The 17771-nt window shown below is 40.8% G+C and overlaps 1 protein-coding gene and 1 pseudogene across 4 annotated transcripts in view; one reads left to right on the top strand and one right to left on the bottom strand.

Moving 5' to 3' along the window:
• The window catches only part of ZFR (zinc finger RNA binding protein), a 94447-nt gene extending 92860 nt beyond the window's left edge, over nucleotides 1-1587 (top strand). For all 4 annotated transcript variants that reach the window (XR_002339765.2, XR_002339764.2, XM_021076978.2 and 1 more), the window contains one exon: nucleotides 70-1587. Coding sequence is in view for 2 of the 4 variants with exons in the window: in XM_021076978.2 (XP_020932637.1) it covers nucleotides 70-249 (180 nt within the window). In the remaining 2 variants the exon portion in view is untranslated. The remainder of the gene's footprint in view (nucleotides 1-69) is intronic.
• Nucleotides 1588-4352: 2765 nt separating this feature from the next.
• On the bottom strand, nucleotides 4353-4633 carry LOC146395484 (mitochondrial import receptor subunit TOM5 homolog pseudogene; annotated as a pseudogene).
• Nucleotides 4634-17771: the final 13138 nt, after the last annotated feature.

The raw sequence follows: 17771 nt of genomic DNA, 5'->3' as shown, positions 1-17771 counted from the left end.
GGCTATATACCTAACAAGAATTAACATTGATTTTTTAAATTAACTAAATTCTTACTCTTTTTGTTGCAGTTTGCATTGAGACTCCTCGCATTCCGCCAGATACACAAAGTTTTAGGCATGGATCCACTACCCCAAATGAGCCAACGTTTTAACATCCACAACAACAGGAAACGAAGAAGGGATAGTGATGGAGTTGATGGATTTGAAGCTGAGGGGAAAAAAGACAAAAAAGATTATGATAACTTTTAAAAAGTTACTGTAAATCTTCAGTGTTAAAAACAACAGGTGCCCATTTGTTGGCTGTTTTTCATTCATAATAATGTCTACTTTGAAATAATTGTCAAGAATTTAAAGAATTTCATGGAAGAACCAAGTTTTTCTATGACATAAAAATCTTAATGTACAGTGTTAGGTATTATATGAATGGAAAGACATCCCCCAAAATTGTGCTCCAACTAGGGGGAAAACAATTGTTCTGATTTTTTTTTCCCATTGCTTTTGTTTTATTTACTGATTGCCCTAGCTCCCCTGTATTTGTGTCTTTTACTAACTAGTCCTATTAAATCTTTACTGTATTTAATGCAGTATTTGTGCTTCAGTTGCTATGTGTATTTTGATATTTTTATTTAGAGGTTTTGTTTGCTCCTTGACACTAGTTGTTACTTTGTGTTACAGATATCCTTTGCCCCTTAATATTTTACAGCAGTACGTTTTTTTGTAACGTGAGACTGCAGAATTTTTTCCTTTTGTTTTATTATTCTTTTATGTGATGGACTACGACACAAAAAGTTATTCTGCCATTTAAGTGCTCAGAACTGAATGTTTCTGCAGATCTTGTGGCATTTGTCTCTCTAGTGTGATATATAAAGGTGTAATTAAGACAGATTTCTGTTAATCTAATCAAGTTTGCTGTTAGTTGTGCATTAGCGGTATAAAAGCTAATATATACTATATGGTCTTGCAACAGTTTTAAAGCCTCTGCATAATTGATAATAAAATGCATGACATTTTTGTTTTTAATAGACTTTTAAAATTATTATTTTAGGTTTGACACATAGATCTTTGTACAGTTGACTTTTTGACATAGCAAGGCCAAAAATAACTTTCTGAATATTTTTTTCTTCTGCATAAGTGGAAAGGGCATTTTTCATAAATAAGTGGGCTAACCAATATTTTCAAAAGAACTTTATCATTGTGCAACTAACAACAGTAACTAGCCCTTAATTATGAAGACAGTTCCTTACTGGTGTGTGTGAGATTACTCTAGCAACTATTACAGTATAACACAGTTGAATGATCCCTCCCCCTGCCCCCACACCCAATCACCCAGCTAATTTACAGTTCTATTAACAGTGAGGTCAATAAAGTATTACTGATATAATTTAAGATTATCTGAGAAAAAAAAACAGAAAATTATTTGGTGTGGCCATCTTACATGCTTATATGTCCTACAAAAAGCTAAATATTCTGGCAGTGGTGTAATGAAAAGTTACATCTTACTGTTAATAATATGTATGCTCTGGTACACAGATGTCATTTTGTTGTCACAGCACTACAGTGAAATACACAAATAAAAAATTAAATTCATATAATGACTTACATGTATTATATATTAGAATTGACATCATAAATACTTTTGCTTTGAAATGACTTATGCTTCAGTAAAACCATACATATTCAGATTTATTGGGTACTTATATTTTGTTATTCCTGACAAAGGATAATTTCTACAAAATTAACATAATTGAATACCATATTGGTTCAGTTTCTTTCTTGGGTCAGAATCGTCCGCTGGACACCATAGGAGACAAACGCTGTGGGGAAAAAATAAGAGACTAGGGCTTTTCTCCCAAATTTGTCACATGCTATCTTCATACCTTGGGCAGGTGTCTTTTTAAGCTTTTTTTTTTTTTCTTTTTAAACTTTCTGAGTCTCATTTTATTTTTTTGAATATTGAATCACCTAGTAAAAATTTTGAAATTTTCTTTCTCACAGTTCTCTTGAGAGAAGAGGAAAGAGCTAACATCACACACTAATGACAGACACCATGCTAGGTTTTTCACATGTTTTCCTGTTTAAAACTGTCATAACACTAAGAATAAGTGAAGATGCTGTCTGTACTTATTTTTCAGATGAGAAAACTAACACCCAGAGTGCCTAACTAAAGGTAGTACATAAATTTAGTGACAGAGTTGAAATTGAGAATCAGGTATCAAAACTCATGCTCCACACTTTACCAGTCTGCTCCCTTCATCCTGCAGGTATGTTCTAAAAAATGTTTTCAGCCCAAGTTTCAAATTCTTACATTTAGTTTTGGATGTCTTCATCCAGATATACAAGTGGTGCCACTTAATTTTTTTCAATAATTATTCACTATTATATTTACATGGCTTGTTTTCATAGCTGTGGCTGTATCCCCATTGACCATCTCATGAAACAAGTTGGATTGAGTATTTGTAGTATCTTCTGCTTTGACAGTTTTTGAAGGAAACTACAAACTCTTAATCAAAAGAAACAAAAACATTGGTCACCCTGCTGATGCATTCTTTTTTTTTTTTTTTTTTTTGGCTGCACCCACAGCATATGGAAGTTCGAGGTCAGGGATTGAATCCAAGCCGCAGCTGGGACCTACACCACAGCTGTGGCAACACAGGATCATTTAAACCACTGCACCAGGCCAGGGATTGAACCTGCAGCACCGCAGAGACAATGCAAGATCCTTAACCCGCTGCACCTCAGCAGGAACTATTACACATTCTTGAACCAGTTGTTTTGGCAACTAATATACTTAGTTATTCTTTGCATTTCAGACTGGCTTTCTCTGTTAAAATATTGCATGCTTATGTTTCAATGATGATAACCTGGATAATAAATGCATCCTTCTCACCTACCCCCCCTAATTACATGATGCATTCCAAATTAGATTTTTGTCTTCACCACTGTTCTGTTTCTTTGAATAAGCTAGTATTAAAAATGCAAGCTTGCGTGAACAGCGTTGGAAAGATCCCTGATTTTTTTTTTCCAAGTCAGTAGCATTTTAAATCATTTATTCCTGCTTATTGACAAAAAAGCATAAATCTTTTGCATGGTCACGCTATTATGTTGTTAATGTATGTTGTGACTTTAAGTTATAAATTTAATGGATTCACCATTTTTTATACTGAATTTAGCAGAACTAAAATTTTTCCCAATAAAGGGTAAATTTTATAGTATCATACATAACACTCATAGTAGTGATTTCAATTTATTCATGAGAGTCATCTGGGGAACGTTCTAATAATCAAGATTCCTAAACCCTAACTCCAAAGATTCTGACAGAGGAGGTAGGTCCAGAATAAGCCTGAGGATCTGCATTTTAAGATGACTGTTTTTTGATCATTTGAATGGGTTTTCATAATGTGTTATAAATTCAAAAAGTGTAAAGGAGTGTAAGGCATAAAATATCTTCTGCCTCCCTCCCCTTAGCCTCGCATTCCGTTTCCCTTTCATAGAGGCAAGTAGCATATCCTGTGTATAACCTTCCACAGGTGGTGTGTGCACATGGCGACATTGATGCATGTGCCCCTTTGTTCTGTTCTCCTTATGGAGCACCACGTACTGTGCACACTGTCTGTTTTGCACCTTGCCTTTGCTGGTTTACTGTAGCGTGGAGTCTTGGAGATTATTCCATATCAGTACACATAGGGAAACTGCCTTTTTTTTTTTCTGTCTTTTCTAGGGCCGTACCCTCAGCATATGGAGGTTCCCATGCTAGGGATCTAATTGGAGCTGTAGCTGCCGGCCTATGCCAGAGCCACAGCAACGCGGGATCTGAGCCGTGTCTGTGACCTACACCACAGCTTACGGCAACACCAGATCCTTAACCCACTGAGCAAGGTCAGGGATCGAACCCGCAACCTCATGGTTCCTAGTCGGATTCCTTAACTGCTGAGCCACAACGGGAACGCCTGAAACTGCATTTTTAACAAGCATTATAGGAATATTCCAAATTAATTATTTTCTTCAACTATAGGTGATTTCTTTTTTTTTTTTTTTTTATTGCAGACATAATTCCCTTACAATTAATGCTTGGTAGAAAAGGGAGTTTGACATCATTTACAATTATACCAACATTCATGGAGGCTAAATATTACAGGCAAAAGGGTGTACTCTGACCACAAGACATCTGTTGATAATTCCCAGATAGCTTTTTCTTTTAGCTATGAAGGTCAATTACCAAAGCCAAACTTAGTGAATAGAATTTTTATGTCCATCCAATCAAAGAGTCTCATAGCTTTCTGGGCCTATTCATTAGCAGACAGGAGTAGACGCCGTAATCAGGTTCTTAAACATTCACACATCATGCCCACTCTTCATATGCTGTCCAGTTTCTTTAAAAGGAGTGACTCAAAGCAGGGCCACATAGATGAGAAAGTGCTGTGTGGAGGAGATCACATCCTCATGCATCTTCCATTTCATCTCTTTGGGGTCCAGGCTTGATGCAGAGTCCTTGATCCAGAACATCACGGCTCTGCCTCACCACTTTTAGTGTTCTTAGTGTTCTAGGTCTGCTCTTAGTGGCTGCCTGGTGCCAATCATAGGTGGTTCTGATGCAAGTGGTACATGGATTGTGCTTTAATAAACAGGCTTTGCAGCCCAGAATTTTTATTCAGTATTAAAGGTATTTTATTATCAACCATACAGTATAGCAGTGAGTTGCAATATTCAGCAAATTGTAATATCTCTATCCCCTAAACAACTTTACTGATTAGTTGTCATCCAGGTAATTTTAATAAGCTATAGTTAGTTTTAGTCCTTTATCTTGCTTAGTGTAATATTAGATGTAAAATAAAATCTGAAAATAGGAAACAACTAACTTCAAAGCTTGAGGAATATTTTTGAACAATGTGTAAACTGGTTTCATGATAAAAATCTATTATATTCATTTTATCCAAATATAATCCCAAGATACAGTGCTAGAGACAAGTTTCTTCAGTTTGGAAAAGACTATTTAATCAGTTGAGTAACTTTACTTTGAAATACTTTCTTAAAAAGCAAGTAATCTGTCAAACAAAAGTGGAAAGGCTGTTAAATTGATCTCACTGATTAATCATTTAAAATACCCGAATATTGGAGTTCCCTGATGGCACAGCAGGTTAAGCATTCAGTGTTGTCACTGCTGTGGCTTGGGTTGCCACTGTGGTATGGTTCTGATCCTTGGTCTGGTAACCTCCACATGCCTGAGGTGTGGCTGGAAAATAAAATACATAAATATTGAGGTCAGAAGTAGAACGGGAAAGAATACCTAATGCTTGGATCAGTATGGACCCTGTATTAAAGAAATACAGGATAATGCAGTTTCGCAGGTTCCTGATGAAAAGAAGCCCAGTATGTTGCAGTTTACTTTGAGCTTTGCCAAAAGCTGTTTAAAACGCAAGTTGTACCTCAGTGTGATTTAGTATGCATTATAAGGCAGACAAAAACAGAAAGCCTGCCTTTAACTAATGCATAATATAGAAGGCTGGAAGGAACTTAAAACCTGCATTACCAATCACAACTAATTTTAGTGAGATAGCATTGCAAGCCTTTTAACAAAAGAGCTTCCTTGTATCCTTTATGTGAGTGATAACCAAAATGAGTGTCCTCCTGCCCTTGGCATTAGTCACAGCTTATCTGAAGTATGGTGTTCAGTTCCGGGTATTAATTTTTATTCTTATTTTATTTATTTTATTTAGTTTTGGCTACCCCACGGCATATGGAGTTCCCAGGCCAGGGATCAGATCTGAGCTGCAGTTGCAGTTACAACAATGCCAGGCGTTAATTTTAATGTGATAGTCAGAACAATCAAGATAGTGAATTTGTTCAAAATTATGGTAATTGGAACCTCGGAGCAGGATGGACAAGAGATGATGTGGGAGAGAGAAAGGATTACCTTCTAATATGAATGACTATGGGGGAAAAAAGCCGTTGAAGAAATGGCTTTTAAAATCATCAACTGCAACAATAAATGGACAGGGGTCACTTACAAAGAAGCTGCTGCCCATGTTAAAATTATAACCACCTCTTTAAGATTTTGGTTAAAGGTCTTAGGATTAGGTATAAGAACATCTTTTCCAGGTTTAAGATGCTATTATTGTACTCTTGGTCCATGTACTTAGCAAAGGTCATTTGAATAGAACTCAAATGGCCAGCTGCCTTAACCTAGAAAAGAGTTATTTCACAGCAGTCAAAATACAAATAGGAAATCAGATTTGGGGAAAATGGGTGCTGGTTTTCTTTTCCCTCGTTTTCCTTTTTTCATTTTTTCCTCCTACCTCTTTGAACATTCTTTCTCTGCTTCTGAAGCTTCTAAATAGGATCAACCCTTGACTGCACAAGTTTGAACTGCACTGGTGCACTTACACATGGATTTTTTTCAGTAGTAAATATCACAGTACCGTACAATCCGCGGATAGAGAGGAACCACGGATATGAAGGACCAACTACAAGTTGAGTGGATTTTTGACTGCAGAGGATCGGCTCCCCTGTCTGCCTCACCCCTTATACTGTCCAAAGGTCAGCCATACACTTCTATAATTCTGTCATCAGCATCTTCTGTATATGTACATGCTATTGATGATCTCATCCATCTTCTAAGTTTTAAATACCCCTTTTGTTAAATTTATTTCTAAATCCTTTCTATATCCAAACTCCATTCTTCCTCTTTTTTCTTTCTGCCTCCAATCTCTACACTATTCGACCTACATCCCCCAGATTATTCCTCTTAAAGCATCAATTTGATCATGTTGTTACTACTCTAAAGACCTTCAAGTAGCCCTACGTCACTGTGCTAAAATGATATAAAGTGGTTTCATCTTCAAGACATCACTGGGTCGTAGGTGTTCATTACATGTGTGCAAACCAGGGTTTGAGGTTAAGTCACATGCTGTTGCTATAGTAAAAGGGCATTTGAATATCTCTTCTCGATCTGATCTTGATTCAGATCTTCATGATCCGAATATGTCACATCATCAGAAAGCTACGTATGCGGAGAGTCCACTGACGTCAAAGCCCAAGCTTTCAACCTTTATGCTGTGTACCTCCTACAGACGTGTCTTTTAGTCAAGACTCTTTCTGCGAAATTTTAATGCTTAAGACATGATGTACAAATAGATGTGAAGTATCTCAACTTTGATCTCCTCCAAAGACCTACCCATTAGCCTTTGTTCCCCCATCTTCCTTCTAAGGAACTTACAGAGTTCTAGCTCTTTCAAAGATCAATGATTAAGGAAAAAAGAAAATTCCATCTCCTTTGCTCTGCATTTTAACCTTACCTGAGCAAGAAGTAAACTTGATATCTAATGTACTATACCCAGGACATAGCTGTGTCTCACTGTTAGGAACACTGTGAGGAACTCTGAGCCAATATTAAGCGAAGATTTCACGCAAAATCCCAATTTGACTTTTGAAAACCTACAAAATCTGATGACATAAGGCATGTGTTCCTATGATGAGAGTAATGTCTACTCCTTCTAGAGAATAAATTTAAGACAAAGCCTGTTCCGGACAGTTTACCAAAGCCTCTACTATTCCCTATTTTTTGCCCTGTGGGCATTTGGGGTTTTTATATTTAAGATCCTGGACATTTTACCTATAGACTCTTCCAGTTTTCATGTGCAATCACATTTGTTAAACTGAGCAGCGACAACCTCTAAAATTACTGTCAGTTCAAAAATTCAATTCTATAATCATGTGTTTTTCTCTTATACACTAGGATACTTGATGTTTCCCACAACTAAGTTAAAGAATAATCATAAAGAAACACCTGGAGTTCCCGTTGTGGCGCAGTGGTTAACAAATCCGACTAGGAACCATGAGGTTGCAGGTTCGATCCTCGCCCTTGCTCAGTGGGTTAATGATCCGGCATTGCCGTGAGCTGTGGTGTAGGTCGCAGATATGGCTCGGATCCTGAGTTGCTGTGGCTCTGGCGTAGGCTGGCAGCTACAGCTCTGATTCGACCCCTAGCCTGGGAACCTCCATATGCCATGGGAGCGGCCTAAGAAATGGCAAAAAGCCAAAAAAAAAAAAAAGAAAGAAAGAAAGTAGCACCTGATGCACTTCCTTCTTTGTTGCAAAAGAAATGTCAGGAAGGAGGCATGAAATTTAAGCAAGCTACGGCCTCAAGGGAATCCTTTATTTCAGAGCAGAGATCAAAACCTATCTGCTGAAAATCTTACAGTAACTTTAAAGCTGCCTGCTTGTCTTCCTCTCTGCTCTTTGGTTGAACTAAAAGAGGAGGAGGGAGAAGAAAAGGCTGTGGGAGTTGAAGAGAACGAAGATGGGCTGTAAGGAAAATACGATGTTCTAGATGGAAAAATCCTTAACTGTGTGGGTTCTTAATCTTTTTATGCAATAGCGCACATCAAAAAAGATTTTAAAAAGCAGAGGGCTTAGTATAAAGTGAAGTGGAAGGGAAGCTACAACTAAATTTTTCATTGAAGCCAAATTTATGAGTTCCAGTCCCTGATCAGATGCAGTGCAGCAAGCACCCTCCTCCCTGCCATTCCCACAGATTTCAGCTATAAAATCTGGATAAAATGCATAGAACAGCCCTTCGAGGACCCTGAACAGTAAGTAGCAGGCAGATTGGAGAAAACCAGAACCGAGGCATCATCAAACCTACAGTTTTAACATATTTCCCCTTTCAGCAGTAAATTCTGCTTAGCCCTGCACACGAGTACAGTCTTTGAAGTGTGTGGCAGAATGCAATAACTAAAGCCCCAGATTTCTGACCAGCAGATTGAAAAGGAGAGTCATAAGAAACTGGAACCTAAGAAGCAGACAGGGAAGAGGAAGGAGCTAGGCAAATGACCTCATAAAGACATTTATGAATACTACTATAATAATAATTATTTTCTGGGGCTCAACTCCAACTTAATTTTATGAGGCCTAGATTACCCAAATGCCAAAACTAGATAGAAATAGTTTAAAGAAACAGAATCACTTTGTTGTACAGCAGAAATTATCACAACATTGTAAATAAACTATGGTACAATTTTAAAAAAAGAAAAGAGAAAAGCTACATTATCATTTCAGTATTACAAGCATTTGACAAAATCAACACATTCACAATAAAATTCTCAGCAAAATTAGAAATAGAGGGAAGTTAACCTGCAAGAAAACGCAGGAGTTTCCATCGTGGTGCAGCAGAAATGAATCTGACTAGGAACCACAAGGTTACAGGTTCAATCCCTGGCCTCACTCAGTGGGTTAAGGATCCGGCATTGCCGCGAGCTGTGGTGTAGGTTGCAGATGCGGCTCAGATCTGGCATTGCTGTGGCTCTGGCATAGGCCAGTAGCTACATCTCCAATTAGACCCCTAGCCTGGGAACCTCCATGTGTCATGGGTGCGTCCCTAAAAAGACAAAAAGACAAAAAAAAAAAAAAAAGAAAGAAAGAAAGAAAGAAAACATACAGCTAACATCATATACGATAATGCAATATTAAATACTTTGTCCTTAATTTCATGAATAAGGTGAAAATGTCAACTTTTTTTTATAATTTTTTTTATTTTCTCACTGTACATCAAGGGGGTCAGGTTATCCTTACATGTATACATTGCAATTACAGTTTTTCCCCCACCCTTTCTTCTGTTGCAACATGAGTATCTAGACAAAGTTCTCAATGCTATTCAGCAGGATCTCCTTGTAAATCTATTCTAGGTTGTGTCTGATAAGCCCAAGCTCCCGATCCCTCCCACTCCCTCCCCCTCCCATCAGGCAGCCACAAGTCTCTTCTCCAAGTCCATGATTTTCTTTTCTAAGGAGATGTTCATTTGTGCTGGATATTAGATTCCAGTTATAAGTGATATCATATGGTATTTGTCTTTGTCCTTCTGGCTCATTTCACTCAGGATGAGATTCTCTAGTTCCATCCATGTTGCTACAAATGGCATTATGTCATTCGAAAATGTCAACTTTTACCTCCTCCATTTAACATTGCACTGGAGGTCCTAGCCAGTTTTATATGGCCAAACAGTGAAATAAATTCATCAAGCTTGGAAAAGAAAAAAAATAGATCAAAGAAAACTCAGACCAATATGCCTGATGAAATTAGACTGAAGAATCCTTAACAGAAGATTCTACAAAGCAAATCTAGCAATATACATAAAGAATAATCACCACCAATAAAACCAAGTGGAGTTTATCTTGGGAATGCAAGGCTGGTTCAGTATGAAAATCAATCAACATGTGAATTTCAGTTCTAAAAATATAAAACTATGAATTTTTTTTTTTTTTTTTGTCTTTTTAGGGCTGCACTAGCAGCATATGGAGGTTCCCAGCCTAGGGATTGAATCGGAGCCATAGCCACCATCCTACACCAGAAACCACAGCAATGCTGGATCCCAGCCGTGCCTGCGACCTACACCACAGCTCACAGTAATGCTTGATCCTTAAGCTACTGAGCGAGGCCAGGAATCGAACTCTGGTCCTCATGGATGCTAGTCGGATTTGTTAACCGCTGAGCCACTATGGGAACTCCCAAAACTATAAAATTTAAAGAGAAGTAACTGTGGACGCCATTACAATATGTCAAAGAGTTGATATTAATAGATATGTTCAAATCATTTGTCTTTTTTTTTTTTTTTTTTTGGTGGGGCCACACCCATAGCATGTGGAAGTTTCCATGTTAGGAGTTGAATCAGAGCTATAGCTGCCGACCTATGCCACAGCCACAGCAGCGATGGATCTGTGCCTTGTCTTCGACCTACACCACAGCTCACGGCAACACCAGATCCTTAACCCACTGAGCAAGGCCAGGGATCAAACCTGCATCCTCGTGGATACTAGTCAGGTTCGTTAACGCTGAGCCATGATGGGAATTCCTGTTCAAATCATTTGAATCTGATTCTCCTAAGAAAGAATTGGACACAAGTATAAAGATTTTCTACCTGAATACTCAAGAATTGGGAAAAAATGGGACATCTGTGGAGTGAATCATTACAAATAACGATGTAGCTGTGTGTTTATTGACACTCCGAGATTTTCACAAATAAAGTATGTAAAACAAGTCTATGAGTCCACATTTGCAATACATGCATTCACAGACACACACACACACATGCATAGACATGAATTGCAAATGTGGACTCATACATACACCGTATGCACACACGCACACACACACACACACACACACACACACACACACACACACGAAACAGTCCTAACTCAAAATTCCCATCGTGGCACAGTGGTTAATGAATCCGACTAGGAAGCATGAGGTTGTGGGTTTGATCCCTGGCCTTGCTCAGTGGGTTAAGGATCTGGCATTGCCGTGAGCTGTGGTGTAGGTCACAGACGTGGCTCGGATCTGGCATTACTGCGGCTGTGGGGTAGGCCGGTGGCTACATCTCCAATTAGACCCCTAGCCTGGGAACCTCCATATGCTAAGGGATTGGCCATAGAAAAAGACAAAAAGCCAAAAAGCCAAAAAAAAAAAAAAAAAGAGGAAATAGTCCTAACTCAAAACTGTTAACATTGGTTTTCTCTGGATTATGAGATCTTGAATGACTTTTCCTCTGATTCAGATGAGTTGACTATTCAGATGATTTGACAGAATACTTTGGTGATAAATAATAAGATAAATTTCTTTTATTTATTTTTTCATTAAAAAAATTTTAAGGTACAGATGATTTACAATGTTGTATTAATTTCTGCTATACAGCAAAGTGATTCAATTATTCATACACACTTACCCATTCTTTTTCATTTTTTTTCCCCCATATAGTTTATCACCGAATATTGAGTAGAATTCCCTGTTCTACACCGCAGGTCCCCGTTCCATATACAATAGTGTGCATATGCCATTCCGAAACTCCCAGTCTATCCCTCCCCGACTTTCCCCTTTGGTAACAGTAAGCTTGTTTTCAAAGTCTGTGAGTCTGTTTCTGTTTTGTAAATAATTTCATTTGTACCATTTTTTAGATTCTGTATATAAGTAATATGATATTTGTCTTTGTCCAACTTACTTCACTTAGTATGATAATATTTAGATTCATCCATGTGGCTGCAAATGGCATTATTTCATTTCATTCTTTTTTATGGCTGAGTAATATTCCATTGTATATATGTACCACATCTTTATTCCTCTGTTGATGAACATTTAGATTACTTCCATGTCTTGGCTATTGTAAATAGTGCTAGAGTGAACATTGGGGTGCATGTATCTTTTTGAATTATGATTTTTCTCTGGACATAGGACCAGAAATGGGACTGATGGATGGTATGGTATTTCTATTTTTAGTTTTTCTGAGGAACTGCCATACTGTTCTCCATAGTGGTTGTACCAGTTTACATTCCCAGCAACAGTTTAGGAGGCTTCCCTTTTTTCTGCACCCTCTCTAGAATTTATTGTTTGTAGACTTTCTAATCATGGCCATTCTAACCTAAACTTCTTTCTCTCAAAGGGTACGGGGGCAATGTACATGACTGGACAATTCTTAACAGAAATATATATTCTCAAAAGAAATATAAATAGCCAATAGCCATATGAAAACAAAATTTCAACCTTGTTAGTAATCAAGTAAATACAGTTTTTTGTTTGTTTGTTTTTTGTTTTTTGGCTGCTCCTGTGGCATGCAGAAGTTCCTGGGCCAGAGTTCAAGCCCATGTCACAGAGACAACCAGCGCCACAGCAGTGAGAAAGCCGGATCCTTAACCCACTGAACCATGAGGGAACTCTGAAATAAATATACATGTTTTTAAAGTAATAGGTTTTTTCATAACTAGATTAACAAAGATTATAAAGATTAAAAATATTAAGTAATACTAAGACCTCAAAGACAGAGGCAGGGGCACCAGCTCAGTTGACATCTAAATTACCTTCCTTTTTTTTTTTTAATGCAAAAAAAAAAAAAAAATGGGGGAGAGATTTTGATCCAGTAACTGAACTTTAAAGAATTTATTTTAAGGAATTAAACTAGGGAACAATTTTCAGAACTTTCTGAGGTTCTGTTGCTGGGTTATAATCCTCAAATTTGGCTCAAATAAAAATTTCCACTTCATGGAATTCCCTGGTAGTGCTGCAGGTTAAGGATCCAACATCATCCCTGCTGTGGTGCAGGTTTGATACCTAGCCCAGGACTGCCAGCAGTGCCACCAAAAAAAACACCACACTCATTCAACCCCTGCTATTCCTGAGATGTTGTTAGCCCCCTTAAGAATGTTCACTAGGGGAATTCCTGTCATGGCTCAGTGGTTAATGAATCCAACTAGGAACCGCAAGGTTTCGGGTTTGATCCCTGGCTTTGCTCAGTGGGTTAAGGATCTGGCGTTGCCGTGAGCTGTGGTGTAGGTCGCAGACATGGCTCAGATCCCACGTTGCTGTGGCTGAGGTGTAGGCTGGCCGCTACAGCCCCGATGAGACCCCTAGCCTGGGAACCTCCTTATGCTGCAGGAGCGGCCCTAGAAATGGCAAAAAGCCAAAAAAAAAAAAAAAAAAAAGAGAGAGAGAGAGAATGTTCAGTAGGAAAAAAGCTGAAAATAACTATGTCAGAGCCTAACACAAAAAGAAAGTTACTTTATAAAATGTTTAATGAAAAAGATCAGACGGCCAAACCATGTGAGAAGGTTTATATCCCTTTTTGTCTTAGTAGAGAAGTATGTATACATAGCCCATTCTTCCCCAAAATGTTTCCGGTGGTTACCCCTCTGAAGTATGACTATGGCTTGCTCATTTTGAGGTTTTTATTTCTATTTGATTAGGAGATTTGCTAATCTCTGTTTCTGTAATAACTTTTACTATGTCGTAGGAAGTGATGACTTCACAATTGTTAAATAATTACTACATAATAATTCTTTAAAAAGAAAAAATTGGTGTCAAAACCCTCCATGCCTAAAGACAAATTCCCAAATCCTGAGCATGGCACTCAGGGCGCCATAAACTATAGCTCTAACCCGTCTCTCCCTTAAGCCTGTCTCCTGCGGCTCCCTGAGCTGGAACCTGCCCTGCAGCCCCCAAAGCAAAGCGCTTGCTCTCGCCTCCCCATGTCGGCACGTCCTGTTCCCTCTGCAATCAGCCTCAGAGGCCTTGGAGGGGCTCCTTTATGACCCAGAGTGACAAAGCCTTTGCTGTGGGACAGGGCAGGGTGGGACCCTGGAATCCTAAGGCCAGGCAAAAAGCAGAACAGAGAGACTTCTTTCCAAAAACAAATTCTTTTTCTGGCCACATAAGTGGTTCCAAATTTAGTTTCTTTTCGTATTTGCCCTGGAGTTGATGTGGTCTCCCATGGCTCTTTTTTTCCCTCTCTTTCTGGGTCCCCGGTTCAGCGGAGCTGTAAAACTTCTTTTCAGGCTTCTTAAACCTGTGCGAGATGTTTGCAAAGTCTGAGGCTGCCCTGCTTGGTGCTTTACTTGGCTGCCTTCAGATTCTGCTGCAGAGACCAGGTGAATGAATGGTGAATAGACTCCAGTGTTCTGGAGGCAAATGATTAGTAACTGTGCTCAAGCAGAAAAGTTAGCCTGTGAAAAAATATTACGATATTGCTCAGCAGTGCAGCCGTTTCCATTTCACAACACTCTCTCTTTGCCTTTGGACAAAAAGGAGTTTTAAAAAACATTTTGGTTACATTTTAACCTTGGGATAGACAACCTACATCAACCATAAAACAGTGGGCCTTTCACACCCTCTGTGGCCTTTCACAGCACCTAAACAATAAGCCTTTCAGGTTCTCAGTGAGTGGGGATGGGTTCGCCAAACTCAAAACAGGCCTGGCTGCACTTGGAGCAAAGATCAAATAACCGCTGGGGAGGCGTGCTTGGCCTGTTTTTATTTGAGATGTTTCTCCCCACCCTTGTGACGGCAAAGGCTTCCTTCTTCCCTCTGAGGTCATTAGGCCTCAGAGGCAAGTGGCCCTTCTCTGTGGAACAGAGGTGTCTTCGTATGGTTCCTCCAGCTTTTCAAACCAGAATCAGCTATGAGCAAACCCAAGAAGGAAGAGAAGATTCTCTCAGTGCCATCTCCCTTCAGATTAGAGAATCAGCAGCCTGGGGAGTTCCCGCTGTGGTTCAGAGGGTCAAGAACCCGACTAGCATCCACAAGGATGCAGGGTCAATCCCTGGCCCCGCTCAGTGGGTTGAGGATCCAGTGTTGCCATGGGCTATGGTGTAGATTGCAGACTTGGCTCAGATCTGGTGTTGCTGTGGCTGTGGTGTAAGCCCAAAGCTACAGCTCTGATTCAACCCTTAGCCTGGGAACTTCCACATGCCACATGTGTGGCCTGAAAAAGAAAAAGGAATAAAAAAAAAAAGAGAGGTTGAGGAGTTCCCATCGTGGCGCAGTTGTTAACGAATCCGACTAGGAACCATGAGGTGGCAGGTTTGATCCCTGGCCTTGCTCAGTGGGTTGAGGACCTGGTGTTGCCATGAGCTGTGGTGTAGGTCGAGGATGCAGCTCGGATCCCTCGATGCTGTGGCTCTGGTGTAGGCCGGTGGCTACAGCACTGACTCAACCCTTGGCCTGGGAACCTCCATATACCAAGGCAGCGGCCCTAGAAAAGGCAAAAAAAAAAAAAAAAGAGAGATTGAGAATCAGCAGCCTGGATTCCAGGTCCCCAACCAGCCCAGTGTTACCAGAAATTGTAAGACCTAAACTTAATACCATAACATACTTTATCTACTTTGTGATACTGGGCCTTCATATGCTTAGATGACGTGTTAAGCATTCATTGTGTCAGTCTTAATAATTGGAGACATCATTGCTCTCAACTGGAGATCATTCCTGCCTGCTAGATGCTAGATCTTGACTTCCCTTATCCTGGAAGGACTCAAGAGAAATCTGAAATGAAGAGCCAGCCAAAATAACAGGTTTTCGGCTTGCTGCTTCCTCCTACCCCCCACTCCAGACACCCAGACACAACACACACACCCCACGGGTATGAGCTGGGGAGAGGCTAGCTTGGAGAGAAAGAGCAAAGTGAGAAGAGGGAAGGTCTTGCACTAACCACCTGTCCCACAGTTACCCCATCGTTTAGGAGAACTGAGAGGAGAATGGGCCCAGGGCTGGTGCCCTGGGAAGGGGCTTTGGGAGTGTGGTAACTCTGCTGATGCTTCCTCCCCCAGACTCTGGGCTCTGCTGAAGTTGAGGTGGTACCTTGGTCCTTCCACGTGCTGGAGAACTTGCAAAAGCCCCTTGATTCTTCTTGTCTCCCTGAAGGGTTTGGAAATGATCCACAGTTTTCCATGGACTTAGGAGAGGGAGCCAAGTTGCTGCCTGGAGGAAATGGGTACCCAGTTTAAGGATAAGGCTGTGCCAGCCGGCTGCACAGGGGCTGGATGAAGTGACTGTACCCGAAGCCGGCACCCACTGAACCAGGTACTTTCCGTGCTTGGGAACAGGCAGGACAGGAAATGGGACCAGGCCAGGGAAATGGGCAGCCTGATCTGCCCCACCCAGGCCTGGCTGGGGCTTTGCTCATCCTGGAGCTTCGACTCAGGCCAGAGAGTCAGCGAGAAACATGGAAGGAAGCTCTGGGATGGACCGAGAGTGGCTTAGAAGATTTGACATGACAGTGATAAAACTCAGAAATAGCCAGATTATGTTGCCTGCATCACGTCACCATGGCTGGAAACTCATGTCCAGAAGCCAGATTTTGTGGCAGAAATAAGTCCCCAGGGCAGCACTGACCAGCAGTGTGATCTTGGGCTAGTTGTTTTCCTTCTCTGGGCTTTTTTGACAACCTCTCCCCTCTCCTCCCCCCACCCCCCCAGATCTTCAAAATGAAATTTTTTTCCAGCTGTGGGAGTCGTCTGCAGCCTCTGGAGGTGGCCCAGCAGTTAACCTGAGCTGAGTTTCTACAGCATGAGCGGTCGTGAACCCAGTGAGTCCAGAGGAGGCAGAGGTGGGCGTGGGGAGGAGGACAGCGAGGCGGGATGCGCTCTGCCTTGCCGCCTCTGTCATTTGCCTTTACCCCTTCATCCCTGCTCCAGCTCCCCAGCTGAGGGAGCTCCCTAGCTGGAGAACACCTTCCTCGTTACCACAATTTAAATAGTCCTGCAGAGGGCAGAGTTTCCTCTGTCCCAGCGGCTGCCTGTGTTCAGGAATGATCAGAGCTTCAGTCAGGTTCTGAGGGCTCTTCCATCCCCGGGATGATCTGGTCAGAGCACTGACGATAGCGCTGTAGGGAATATGGAGAAGGGCAGGCCTCTTCTGAAGGTGAGAAGCTCCTGGCACAGCCCCAGGGAAGAAGACAAAGACGTGGACCTATTGCACTGGTTCTAAGACAGAGTCAAGTTCGCTGGTCAAGGCAGCATACAGAGTCCAGATGCTTAGAAATTCAGAAGTGGGAGTTCCCGTCATGGCGCAGTGGTTAACGAATCCGACTAGGAACCATGAGGTTGAGGGTTCGATCCCTGCCCTTGCTCAGTGGGTTAAGGATCTGGCATTGTCGTGAGCTGTGGTGTAGGTCACAGACGTGGCTCAGATCCTGCGTTGCTGTGGCTCTGGTGTAGGCTGGCAGCTACAGCTCTGATTCGACCCCTAGCCCAGGAACCTCCATATGCCACGGGAGCGGCCCAAGAAATGGCAAAAAGGCAAAAAAAAACAAAAAAGAAATTCAGAAGTGGTCTAGTCTGGTGCCAGTAGTCCCCAAGGAAGATGTCAAAGAGGTGGTGGCATTGGGTGTAGACCTTGCTGGATAGAAGATTTAGGGACCAATGCCAAGCCAACAGATAGAAAATGGCAAGAGCTTGTTAAAAGTTAGATTATAATTCAGTGTGTTTTACTTGTTCATTTCTAAATGGCTGACATTAGGA

This window comes from Sus scrofa, chromosome 16 (assembly GCF_054392235.1).
Source record: "Sus scrofa isolate SSC_HxYL_T2T_F1_AM1 chromosome 16, Sscrofa_HxYL_maternal_Yorkshire_Landrace_v2.0, whole genome shotgun sequence".
NCBI lineage: Eukaryota > Metazoa > Chordata > Mammalia > Artiodactyla > Suidae > Sus > Sus scrofa.
Note: the sequence above shows the minus strand (reverse complement) of the source record. Positions and strands in the feature narration are given on the sequence as shown.